General features: G+C 47.8%; 1 protein-coding gene across 4 annotated transcripts in view; it reads right to left on the bottom strand.

Moving 5' to 3' along the window:
* ELAPOR1 (endosome-lysosome associated apoptosis and autophagy regulator 1) overlaps positions 1-12,397 on the bottom strand; it is a 109,903-nt gene that overhangs the window by 26,380 nt on the left and 71,126 nt on the right. For all 4 annotated transcript variants that reach the window (XM_073320348.2, XM_073320350.2, XM_073320351.2 and 1 more), the window contains exon 16: positions 3,998-4,178. In XM_073320348.2, the coding sequence (XP_073176449.2) occupies positions 3,998-4,178 (181 nt within the window). The remainder of the gene's footprint in view (positions 1-3,997; positions 4,179-12,397) is intronic.

Raw genomic sequence — 12,397 nt, 5'->3', positions numbered from 1 at the left:
GGGAGCGCAGAGACGTGCCAGCAGCCAGCTGCTTCTGGGAGCAGCGTGGGGCCACAGCATGCAGGCAGCCTGCCTGAGCTCTGCTGCGCCGCCGGCTGGGAGCCACCTGTGGTGAGCTCCTCCCAGCCAGAGCCTGTCCCTCGCACCCCCTCCCGCACCCCAACCCCCTGCCCCAGGTCAGAACCCCCTCCTGCACCCAAACTCCCTCCCAGACCCAGCACCCCAACCCCCTGCCCCAGGTCAGAACCCCCTCCTGCACCCCCTCCTGCACCCCAACATTTTGCGTGTGATGCAGCTCTCGGAATATTTTAGTCAAAGACAAAAACAAAAAAATGTATCTTCTTCTTTGAAAGGTTGCCGACCCCTGCTCTAGAGTCTCTTAAGGTGTGGAGGGATTTCTCAGTTTTCTTGGCAAGCTTGGTTTGATCCCTGGAATGGAAGGTCCTCAGACGTAGTTGGGACTTCCCTCAGAAATCCAGGAAGCCCTCCTCACGACCACTGCCATGGAGATGGAACAAGTAGCTGTGTCAGCAGCATCCAAAGAAGCCTGTAGGGACGTCTTTGCAAGCAGTTGGCCCTTAGCGACGATTGCCTGAAACTTCTCCTTCTAATCCATTAGAAGATGCTCAGCAAAGGCATCTTAGTATGGCTATACTTTGCCATGAGGGCTTGGTAACTGGCGATCCTGCACTGAACATGACTTACAACCAGATAAATCAAGATGCTTAAAATCTTTGCTGCGTGGCGTGGACTTGGGGTGGTGCTGGCTGCCATGTTTGTTCACAGCATCGAGCTCACAGGAGTTTCAGGGGGATGTGAAAATAAAAAGTCTGAGTCCTTGGAGGGAACATTGTGTTTTGTGTTTGCTCTCTTACAGAGGCCGGGCCATGCCATGTTATTTCTGCTGGGTCCACCAAGGCCTCGTGGATGAGTAATGTGACACGGGCAGGCGCGGTGGTGTGCAGGCTGTCAAGTAGTTTATGCTGCGACTCCTTAAGCAGGAGTCCGCCACCCTTTTAATAAGGTCCAGTAGGGATAAGGAGGTTTTAGTACCGTTATACAAGGCACTGGTGAGACCTCACCTGGAATACTGTGTGCAGTTCTGGTCTCCCATGTTTAAGAAGGATGAATTCAAACTGGAACAGGTACAGAGAAGGGCTACTAGGATGATCCGAGGAATGGAAAACTTGTCTTATGAAAGGAGACTCAAGGAGCTTGGCTTGTTTAGCCTAACTAAAAGAAGGTTGAGGGGAGATATGATTGCTCTCTATAATTATATCAGAGGGATAAATACCGGAGAGGGAGAGGAATTATTTAAGCTCAGTACCAATGTGGACACAAGAACAAATGGATATAAACTGGCCACCAGGAAATTTAGACTAGAAATTAGACAAAGGCTTCTAACCATCAGAGGAGTGAAGTTTTGGAATAGCCTTCCAAGGGAAGCAGTGGGGGCAAAAGATCTATCTGGCTTTAAGATTAAACTCGATAAATTTATGGAGGAGATGGTATGATGGGATAACATGGTTTTGGTAATTAAACATTCATGGTAAATAGCCTGTAATGGGATATTAGATGGGGTTGAATCCCAGTTACCCAGGGAAGAATTTTCTGTAGTATCTGGCTGATGAATCTTGCCCATATGCTCAGGATTTAGCTGATCACCATATTTGGGGTCGGGAAGGAATTTTCCTCCAGGGCAGATTGGAAGAGGCCCTGGAGGTTTTTCGCCTTCCTCTGTAGCATGGGGCACGTGTCACTTGCTGGAGGATTCTCTGCTCCTTGAAGTCTTTAAACTATGATTTGAGGACTTCAATAGCACAGATATAGGTGTGAGGTTTTTTGCAGGAGTGGTGGGTGAAATTCTGTGGCCTGCGTTGTGCAGGAGGTCAGACTAGATGATCATAATGGTCCCTTCTGACCTAAATATCTATGAATCTATGAAATGGTTTAAAATCAGCAGCCCAGGACATGGCGGTAGGTTCGTCAGGGGAAGATGGAGAAATGTTGGTCGTAAGGAGTAATCTCTTTGTCCAGTCTCGCTTCCTAGGCCTCAGAGGTCTCATCCTGTGGATCAGTAGCCCGAGAGAGAAATGCTGGTGGGGAGTCTCTTCTCTTCTCCTGGCGAGAAGCACTAGGAGCCCTTGAAAACTGCTGACAATAAGCCACCCAAGGGTCCAAGTAGGGCCACTGGGGTGGTGCAAAAGCCATGGGTGGGGGCACCCAAGGGTGTCCATACCAACCGGGTGGGGCTTGACTCTCATGAGGGTAAGAGATCTCAGGAAGGCAGGCTCATTGGCAGCCGAAAGGAGAGCCTTGGACAGAATGTGGGAGATTGATGAAAAATCCCCAATCATCGTTTTCCTCTTCCTCATTGGGCAGAGGTGGAGCAGTCCTGGAAGTAAAGGAAGACTCCGTCGGTATCACGTGCGTCTCCAAGGAACAGGAGGTGATCAGTACGGGATGGTGCTGGGCTGAGCAGGGGAGATTCAGGCGTTTCTGAAAGCACCAAGTCCCTAGGAAAGGAAGCTCCTGTGGTACCGGGATGGGCAAAATACTGACGAAGTGAGACTGCAGAGGTGGCTGTGTCACAAGGTGCTGACGGTACCGGAAGTCTCATGTGTTTGGTGTACGGCCAGGAGGCGTAGGTCTGGTCTTTTATGGAGCTGAAGTACTAGGTACTGAGGCCCTAGGGGACTCTGCCAGTTGTGGTGCAGAAGAGCTGGTCTTCTCTGTACTGCTCCGTTCACCTGACGGTACCAATCTTCCAGAGCCAGAGCTCTTAAAGTCCTTAGGCTTGCTGGCAGTGACGGTACTTGAGGAGCCTGCAGCCTCATGGGTCACAGACCCATGGGTGCTGAGGTGGTCGACCTGGCCGGGGACCATCTCTTTGCGGCAAATTATCTACCATGGGGACTTGAGACTGCTTCTTAGAGATTTTTTGAGAGGATTCCACCTATTTCTTCTTCTAAGCTCTCGGGTTGTGTTTTCCCAAGGAAGTTGACGTGGCTGGCCTGGTCGGGGACCATTGTGCAAGGGGAATCCCTGGGCCAGGGGCAGAGGCCAGTTGGAGCAAGCGCTTCCTCGTAAGGAGACGCAGTTTTAGTTCCTGGCTCTTTCTGCCCTCAACTTTAATTTGAAGCAGAAATTACACTTCTGAGGAACACGTGACTCCCCGCGACACCATATACAACGGGAATGTCCGTGACCGGCCGGGATAGCCTCCTGGCCTGAAAGGCGATGTTTAAATCTGGGGGAACCGGGCTTACCCTTCCCGGGTTTCACTTCCTCTGAGGGGAAAAAGTGAGGGAAAAAGGTAGATGGATGGGCAACAGTCGCTATCCCAGTAAGAATTTTTTTGTGATTTTTTTTTTTTTTTTTTGTGAACTAAAGAAAGGGAGGCAAGGGATTCCGGCTACTAACTAAGGAAAACTCTCGGAACTACCATGAGCAAGAGCAAGACACAGTTATGGTAATCTCAGCTCGGGCGCCTCAGTCCAAGGCGGCTGAGAAGGAACTGAGGCGGTTTGCCCACGCAGCGCGATGCAGCCCGGTGCGGGGCGCGAGGCAGGGAGGGCACATGTGCAGGCCGAACAGACACTGCTGCCTAAAATCTCCGATCTGAGGCACATGGGGCGCAAAGGCACCTAGGGTTAAAGAACCTAGAGGGGGGCGCCCACGGGACACTACTCGAAGAAGCAGCAGCACGTCCTTGGCCTTACACCCAGGAGGTGCCTCTCAGTGGAGCAGGGTAGGAGGCCAGTTTCCAGACTCTGGGCCGAGCACAGGAGCTGCAGGCCTGACCCTCCCTGCCCTGCCCTGAGTGGAGTCACTGATCCCACCGCAAACCACTGCCCAGCCTCTCTTCTCCTCCCATTGCAGCAGGTGCAGGGCACCCCACTTTGCCCAGTGCCCAGGAGCGCCCCAGTGTGGGACAGGGCTGGATCAGACCCTGAAAGGCCAGTCCCCATCCCCAGACTGGGGAAGCAGCACCTACCTACGACACGGTCAGCCAGGCTCACAGGCTGGGAGGACACTATGGTTTTGTAGCCCATCACATCAGAAGGGACAATGATGGACTGGCATACGTAGGAGGTGACCGATTTCGAGAACTCCGCCTCCCCATCAGGGACCCGCATGTCGGTGACGTTGTCCGTACAGGTGGCCATCTTCCTTCCCTGGGGTTAAGGAGCAAAGCAGTCAGCCCCCGTCCGGTGCCAGCACTCTGCTTTCTGGGGGAGGGGGACGAGCCACACGTGGTACGGGGATTTGAGGTGAACGTCTCCGTATGGCTCTCACCATGCTTCTTGGCCCAGACCTGTGAGACCCCATTACTGTCCTGGCCTTCTGCACAGCTGCAACAGTCCATGTTGGCACTTGGGGCTATGGAGATTTCTAGGTAAAACCCACCTGCTAAGGCCCTGCATGACCATCAAACTCATAAGAAAGTAAGAATGGCCCTACTGGGTCAGACCAAAGGCCCATCTAGGCCAGTATCCCGTCTTCCGACAGTGGCCAGTGCCAGGTGCCCCAGAGGAAATGAATGGAACAAGTAATCATCAAGTGATCCCGTGTTGCTCATTCCCATCTTCTGGCAAACAGAGACTACAGACACCATTTCTGGCCATCCTGGCTAATAGCCATTCATGGACCTATCCTCCAAGAACTTAGCTAGTTCTTTATTGAACCCTGTTATGGTCTTGGTCTTCACAATATCCTCTGGCAAGGAGTTCCACAGGTTGACTGTGCGTTGTGTGAAGAAATACTGCCTTTTGTTTGTTTAAAACTTGCTGCCTATTAATTTCATTTGGTGACCCCTAGTTCTTGTGTTATGAGAAGTAGTAAACAACACTTCCTTATCTACTTTCTCTACACCAGTCATGATTTTATAGATCTCCATCATATCTCCCCTCAGCTGTCTCTTTTCCAAGCTGAAAAGTCCCAGTCTTATTAATTTCTCCTCATACGGAAGCCGTTCCATACCCATACTAATTTTGATTGCCCTTTTCTGAAACTTTTCCAATTCCAATATATCTTTTTTGAGATGGGGCGACCACATCTGCACACAGTATTCAAGATGTGGACATACCATGGATTTATATAGAGGCGACATGATATTTTCTGTCCTATTATCTATCCCTTCCTTAATTATTGCCAGCATTCTGTTCGCTTTTTTGACTGCTGTTGCACAATGAGTGGATGTTTGCAAAGAACTATCCACAATGACCCCAAGATCTCTCGAGTGCTAACAGCTAATTTAGACCCCATCATTTTATAAGTATAGTTGGGCTTATGCTTTCCGATGTGCATTACTTTGCATTTATCAACATTAAATTTAATCTGCCATTTTGTTGCCCAGTCACCCAGTTTTGAGGGATCCTTTTGCAGCTCTTCGCAGTCTGCCTGGGTCTTAACTGTCTTTAGTAATTTTGTATCATCTGCATATTTTGCCACAGCACTGTTTACCTCTTTTTCCAGATCATTTACGAATATGTTGAATAGGACTGGTCCCAGAACAGAGCCCTGGGGGACAAGACTAGTTACCTCTCTCCATTCTGAAAACTGACCATTTATACCTACCCCTTGTTTCCTATCTTTTAACCAGTTAACAATCCATGAGAGCATCTTCCCTCTTACCCTGTGGCAGCTTACTTTGCGCAAGAGTCTTTGGTGAGGGACCTTGTCAAAGGGTTTCTGAAAATCTAAGTACACTATATCCACTGGATCCCCCTTGTTCACATACTTGTTGACCCCCTCAAAGAATTCTAGTAGATTGGTGAGGCATGATTTCCCTTTAAAAAAACCATGTTGACTCTTCCTCAACGAATTATATGAATCTGTCTATAATCTATATTAATCTATATGTCTGACAATATTGTTCTTTATTATAGTTTCAATCAGTTTGCCCAGTACTGAAGTCAGGCTTACGAGCCGAAAATTGCCGGGATCACCTCTGGAGCCCTTTTTAAAAATTGGCGTCACATTAGCTATCCTCCAGTCATCTAGTACAGAAGCGGATTTAAATGAGAGGTTACAGACTACGGTTAGTACTTCTGCAATTTCACATTTGAGTTCCTTCAGAACTCTTGGGGGAATACTATTTGGTCCTGATGACTTATTGCTGTTTAATTTATCAGTTTGTTCCAAAGTCTCCTCTAATGATACCTCAATCTGGGACAGTTCCTCAGATCTGTCACCTAAAAAGAATGGCTCAGGTTTGAGAATCACCCTCACATCCTCAGCCGTGATGACCGATGCAAAGAATTCATTTAGTTTCTCCGCAATGACCTTATCGTCCTTGAGTGCTCCTTTAGCACCTCAATTGTCCAGTGGCCCCACGGGTTGTTTAGCAGGCTTCTTGCTTCTGATGTACTTAAAAAAAATTTGCTATTACTTTTTGATTCTTTGGCTAACTGTTCCTCAAATTCTTTTTTGGCCGTCCTAATTGTATTTTTACACATCATTGGCCAGCGTTTATGCTCCTTTCTATTTTCCTCACTAGGATTTAACTTCCACTTTTTAAAAGATGCCTTTTTGCCTCTCACTGCTTCTTTTACTTTGTTGTTTAGCCACGTGGTGGCTCTTTTTTTGTTTCTCTTACTGTGTTTTTTTAATTTGGGGTGTACATTTAAATTGAGCCTCTACTATGGTGTCCTTAAATAGTTTCCATGCACCTTGCAGAGATTTCCCTTTTGGCACTACACCCTTTAATTGCTGCGAAACTCACTTCCTCATGTTGAGTAGTCCTCCTTTCTGAAATTACATGCTACAGTGTTGGGCTGCTGTGGTGTTTTTCCTGCCACAGGGATGTTAAATTTAATTATATTATGGTCACTGTTACCAAGCGGTCCAGCTGTATTCACCTCTTCGACCAGATCCTGTGCTCCACTTAGGACTAAATCAAGAATTGCCTCTCCTCTGGTGGGTTCCAGGACTAGCTGCTCCGAGAAGCAGTCATTTAAGGTGTCAAAAAACTTTCTTTCTGCATCCCATCCTGAGGTGACATGTACCCAGTCAATATGGGGATAATTGAAATCCCCCCATTATTACTGAGCTTTTTATTTTAATAGCCTCTCTATTCTCCCTGAGCATTTCACAGTCACTATCACCATCCTCATCAGGCAGTCGGTAGTATATCCCTACCGCTATATTCTTATTATTAGAGCATGGAATTTCTATCCATAGAGATTCTATGGTACAGTTTGATTCATTTACAATTTTTACTTCATTTGATTTGGCTGTATTTTAAAGAATCTTTATTGAGGTTACAGGGACAAACCATTCCGATGTGTAGAAAGAATAGTAAATATGGCAGGCGACCAGCTTGGCTTAACAGTGAAACCCTTGCTGATCTTAAATACAAAAAAGAAGCTTACAAGAAGTGGAAGATTGGACAAATGACCAGGGACAAGTATAAAAATATTGCTTGGGCATGCAGGAGTGAAATCAGGAAGGCCAAATCACACCTGGAGTTGCAGCTAGCAAGAAATGTTAAGAGTAACAAGAAGGGTTTCTTCAGGTATGTTAGCAACAAGAAGAAAGTCAAGGAAAATGTGGGCCCCTTACTGAATGAGGGAGGCAACCTAGTGACAGAGGATGTGGAAAAAGCTAATGTACTCAGTGCTTTTTTTGCCTCTGTCTTTACGAAAAAGGTCAGCTCCCAGACTACTGCACTGGGCAGTACAGCATGGGGAGGAGGTGACCAGCCCCCTGTGGAGAAAGAAGTGGTTTGGGACTATTTAGAAAAGCTGGACGTGCACAAGTCCATGGGGCCGGATGCGCTGCATCCGAGAGCGCTAAAGGAGTTGGCAGATGCGATTGCAGAGCCATTGGCCATTATCTTTGAAAACTCATGACGATCGGGGGAAGTCCCGGACGACTGGAAAAAGGCTAATGTAGTGCCCATCTTTAAAAAAGGGAAGAAGGAGGATCCTGGGAACTACAGGCCAGTCAGCCTCACCTCAGTCCCTGGAAAAATCATGGAGCAGGTCCTCAAGGAATCAATTCTGAAGCACTTAGAGGAGAGGAAAGTGATCAGGAACAGTCAGCATGGATTCAGCAAGGGCAAGTCATGCCTGACTAATCTAATTGCCTTCTATGACGAGATAACTGGCTCTGTGGATGAAGGAAAAGCAGTGGACGTGCTGTTCCTTGACTTTAGTAAAGCTTTTGACACGGTCTCCCACAGTATTCTTGCCAGCAAGTTAAAAAAGTATGGGCTGGATGAATGGACTATAAGGTGGATAGAAAGCTGGCCAGATTATCGGGCTCAACGAGTAGTGATCAATGGCTCCATGTCTAATTGGCAGCCAGTATCAAGTGGAGTGCCCCAAGGCTCGGTCCTGGGGCTCGTTTTGTTCAATATCTTCATAAATGATCTGGAGGATGGTGTGGATTGCACCCTCAGCAAGTTTGCAGATGACACTAAACTGGGAGGAGCGGTAGATACGCTGGAGGGTAGGGATAGGATACAGAGGGACCTAGACAAATTGGAGGTTTCGGCCAAAAGAAATCTGATGAGATTCAACAAGGACAAGTGCAGAGTCCTGCACTTAGGACGGAAGAATCCCATGCACCGCGACAGACTAGGGACCGACTGGCTAGGCAGCAGTTCTGCAGAAAAGGACCTAGGGGTTACAGTGGACGAGAAGCTCAATAGGAGTCAACAGTGTGCTCTTGTTGCCAAGAAGGCCAATGGCATTTTGGGATGTATAAGTAGGGGCATTGCCAGCATATCGAGGACGTGATTGTTCCCCTCTATTCGACACGGGTGAGGCCTCATCTGGAGTACTGTGTCTAGTTTTGGGCCCCTCACTACAAGAAGGTTGTGGAAAAATTGGAAAGAGTCCAGCGGAGGGCAACAAAAATGATTACGGGACTGGAACACGAGTTATGAGGAGAGGCTGAGGGAACTGGGGATGTTTAGTCTACAGAAGAAAAGAATGAGGGGGGATTTTCATAGCTGCTTTCAACTACCTGAAAGGGGGCTCCAAAGAGGGTGAATCTAGACTGTTCTCAGTGGTAGCAGATGACAGAACAAGGAGTAATGGTCTCAAGTTGCAGTGAGGGAGATTTAGGTTGGATATTAGGAAAAACTTTTTCACTAGGAGGGTGGTGAAACACTGGAATGCGTTACCTAGGGAGGTGGTGGAATCTCCTTCCTTAGAAGTTTTTAAGGTCAGCTTGACAAAGCCCTGGCTGGGATGATTTAATTGGGGATCGGTCCTGCTTTGAGCAGGGGGTTGGACTAGATGACCTCCTGAGGTCCCTTCCAACCCTGATATTCTATGATTCTATGCTTTCTTTCGCATATAGTGCCCCTCCCCGACCAGCACGACCTGTTCTGTCCTTCCGTTATATTTTGTACTCTGGTATTACTGTGTACCATTGATTATCCTCATTCCACCAAGTTTCTGTGATGCCTATTATATGAATAGCCTCATGTAATACGAGGCACTCTAGTTCACCCATTTTATTATTGAGACTTCTAGCATTGGTATATAAGCACTTTAAAAACTTGTCTCCTTTTAGCTGTCTGCCATTACATGATGTAACTGAATGGAACTCTTCTTTATTTGACTGTTTATGATTAATAGATTCATAGATATTTAGGTCAGAAGGGACCATTATGATCATCTAGTCCGACCTCCTGCACAACGCAGGCCACAGAATTTCACCCACCACTCCTGCAAAAAACCTCACACCTATATCTGTGCTATTGAAGTCCTCAAATCATAGTTTAAAGACTTCAAGGAGCAGAGAATCCTCCAGCAAGTGCCCCATGCTACAGAGGAAGGCGAAAAACCTCCAGGGCCTCTTCCAATTCCTTCCCAACCCCAAATATGTCGATCAACTAAACCCTGAGCATATGGGCAAGATTCATCAGCCAGATACTACAGAAAATTCTTTCCTGGGTAACTCGGATCTCACCCCATCTAATATCCCATCACAGGCCATTGGGCCTATTTACCATGAATGTTTAATTACCAAAACCATGTTATCCCATCATACCATCTCCTCCATAAACGTATCGAGTTTAATCTTAAAGCCAGATAGATCTTTTGCCCCCACTGCTTCCCTTGGAAGGCTATTCCAAAACTTCACTCCTCTGATGGTTAGAAGCCTTTGTCTAATTTCTAGTCTAAATTTCCTGGTGGCCAGTTTATATCCATTTGTTCTTGTGTCCAGACCCTGCCTGTATTTTATCATTTTTTATCCTCTCGTCCTCACTAGGACATAGAGAATCTCCATTAATAGATCCTCCCCAAAGGGATGTCTCTGTCTGAACCACATGCTCCTTTGCACCTGTCAGCTTCCCCCAGCCCTTAGTTTAAAAACTGCTCTAAGACCTTTTTAATGTTAAGTGCCAGCAATCTGGTTCTAGTTTGGTTTAGGTGGAGCCCATCCTTCCTGTACAGGCTCCCCCTTTCCCCAGTTCCTAATAAATCTAACCCCCTCCTCCCTACACCATTGTTTCATCCATGCATTGAGACCCTGCAGTTCTGCCCGTCTCCCTGGCCCTGCGTGTGGAACTGGGAGCATCTCAGAGAATGAGGCCATGGAGATCCTGGACTTCAATCTCTTACCTAGCAGCCTAAATTTGGCCTCCAGGACCTCTCTCCTACCCTTCCCTATGTCACTGGTACCTACATGTACCACGACCTACATGTACCACCTCCCCAGCACTACGTATAAGTCTATCTAGATGTCTTGAGAGATCCTCAACCTTCGCATCAGGCAGGCAAGTCACCATGCGGTTCTCATGGTCATCACAAACCCAGCTCTCTATGTTTCTAATGATCGAATCGCCCATTACTAACACCTGCCTTTTCCTAATGACTGGAGTTCTCTCCCCCGGAGAGGTAACCTCAGTGGAAGAGGATACCACATCATCATCTGGAAGGAGGGACCCAACTATGGGATTGCTTCCCTCTGCTCCAGTTGGATGTTCTCCTTCCCTGAGACTTTCATCCTCCTCAACAGCACAGAGGCTGTCAGACCAGGGGTGGGACCATCCTACTATGTCCCAGAAAGTCTCATCTATGTACCTCTCTGTCTCCCTTAGCTCCTCCAGCTCAGCCAGTCTGGTCTCCAAAGCCCGTACACGGTCTCTGAGGGCCAGGAGCTCCTTGTGCCGAATGCATACACATGCCACCTGCCCATAGGGAAGGTAATCATACATAGAATCATAGAATATTGGGGCTGGAAGAGACCTCAGGAGGTCATCTAGTCCAAATCCCTGCTCAAAGGAGGACCAATACCAACTAAATCATCCCGGCCAGGGCTTTGTCTTGCCGGGCCTTAAAAACCTCTAAGGAGGGAGATTCCACCACCTGCCTAGGTAACCCATTCCAGTGCTTCACCACCCTCCTAGTGAAATAGTTTTTCCTAATATCCAACCTAAACCTCCCCCACTGCAACTTGAGACCATTGCTCCTTGTTCTGTCATCTGGTACCACTGAGAACAGCCGAGCTCCATCCTCTTTGGAACCCCCTTTCAGGTAGCTGAAAGCAGCTATCAAATCCCCCCTCACTCTTCTCTTCTGCAGACTAAACAAGCCCAGTCCCCTCAGCCGCTCCTCATAAGTCATGTGCCCCTGCCCCCGAATCCTTTTTGTTACATGCTGCATTGGGTGCAATAAACTGGGTAGCCCCCACTCTGTTGCTGGACTTCTGCCCGCATTCTCTTTTCACTCCTGCAGCTGGTTCCTTTGTCATTGTTTTGTTTATATCAGGGGGTGTTTTTGGCTTTTAAGTTTAAAGAATGTTGAGTTCTAGCCCTGCTCACACTGGTCGCTTAGGAGCGGGCTTTGAAAGCCCTGGTCTCCCTAAGCAGCCCCGCCCCCTGGTGAAGGGTTGATGGGTGCTAAAAGGCTTAGGGATCACAGCCTCCTTAAGAAGCTCTCAGCTCTCAGCCTTGCCTAGCAGGCTGCTAGGCTCAGCACACGGTCCCGCAAACAAACAAAGCCCAGGGTATATTTCAAGCAAGCACACCACACAGACTCATCCCGCTTGTGTGCTCAGCTGCACTGAACTGACCCAATTCTAAATGAAAGATGTGTGTGTCCATGGCGCCACCTAGCGCCCCGGGAGAGAGCCCACCCGTCCTGTCTCAGGGTGCCGAGCATGGTGCCTCGCTTTGTACAGGCTGAATTTCACCCCAAGACATTTACATCACTACAGGGCCACAAGATTTTGGACATCAGGAAACAAAATAAAGAACTGCTTCATTCTCAATCAATCATCCTGTGTTTCTGTACACTGCTTACTACCCCTGCACACCAGAAGTGGCTGCATCTCAGTGGTGCAAAATGTCTGTCTTTTTCAAAGTGCTTTGGGATCCTTCAATTCATACCAAAAGATGGGTGGGATGGGGCTGTGACTGGATCTATTAACG

This window comes from Lepidochelys kempii, chromosome 21 (genome assembly GCF_965140285.1).
Source record: "Lepidochelys kempii isolate rLepKem1 chromosome 21, rLepKem1.hap1, whole genome shotgun sequence".
In the NCBI taxonomy this organism is placed as follows: domain Eukaryota; kingdom Metazoa; phylum Chordata; order Testudines; family Cheloniidae; genus Lepidochelys; species Lepidochelys kempii.
This window is presented reverse-complemented; position numbering and strand designations above follow the sequence as displayed.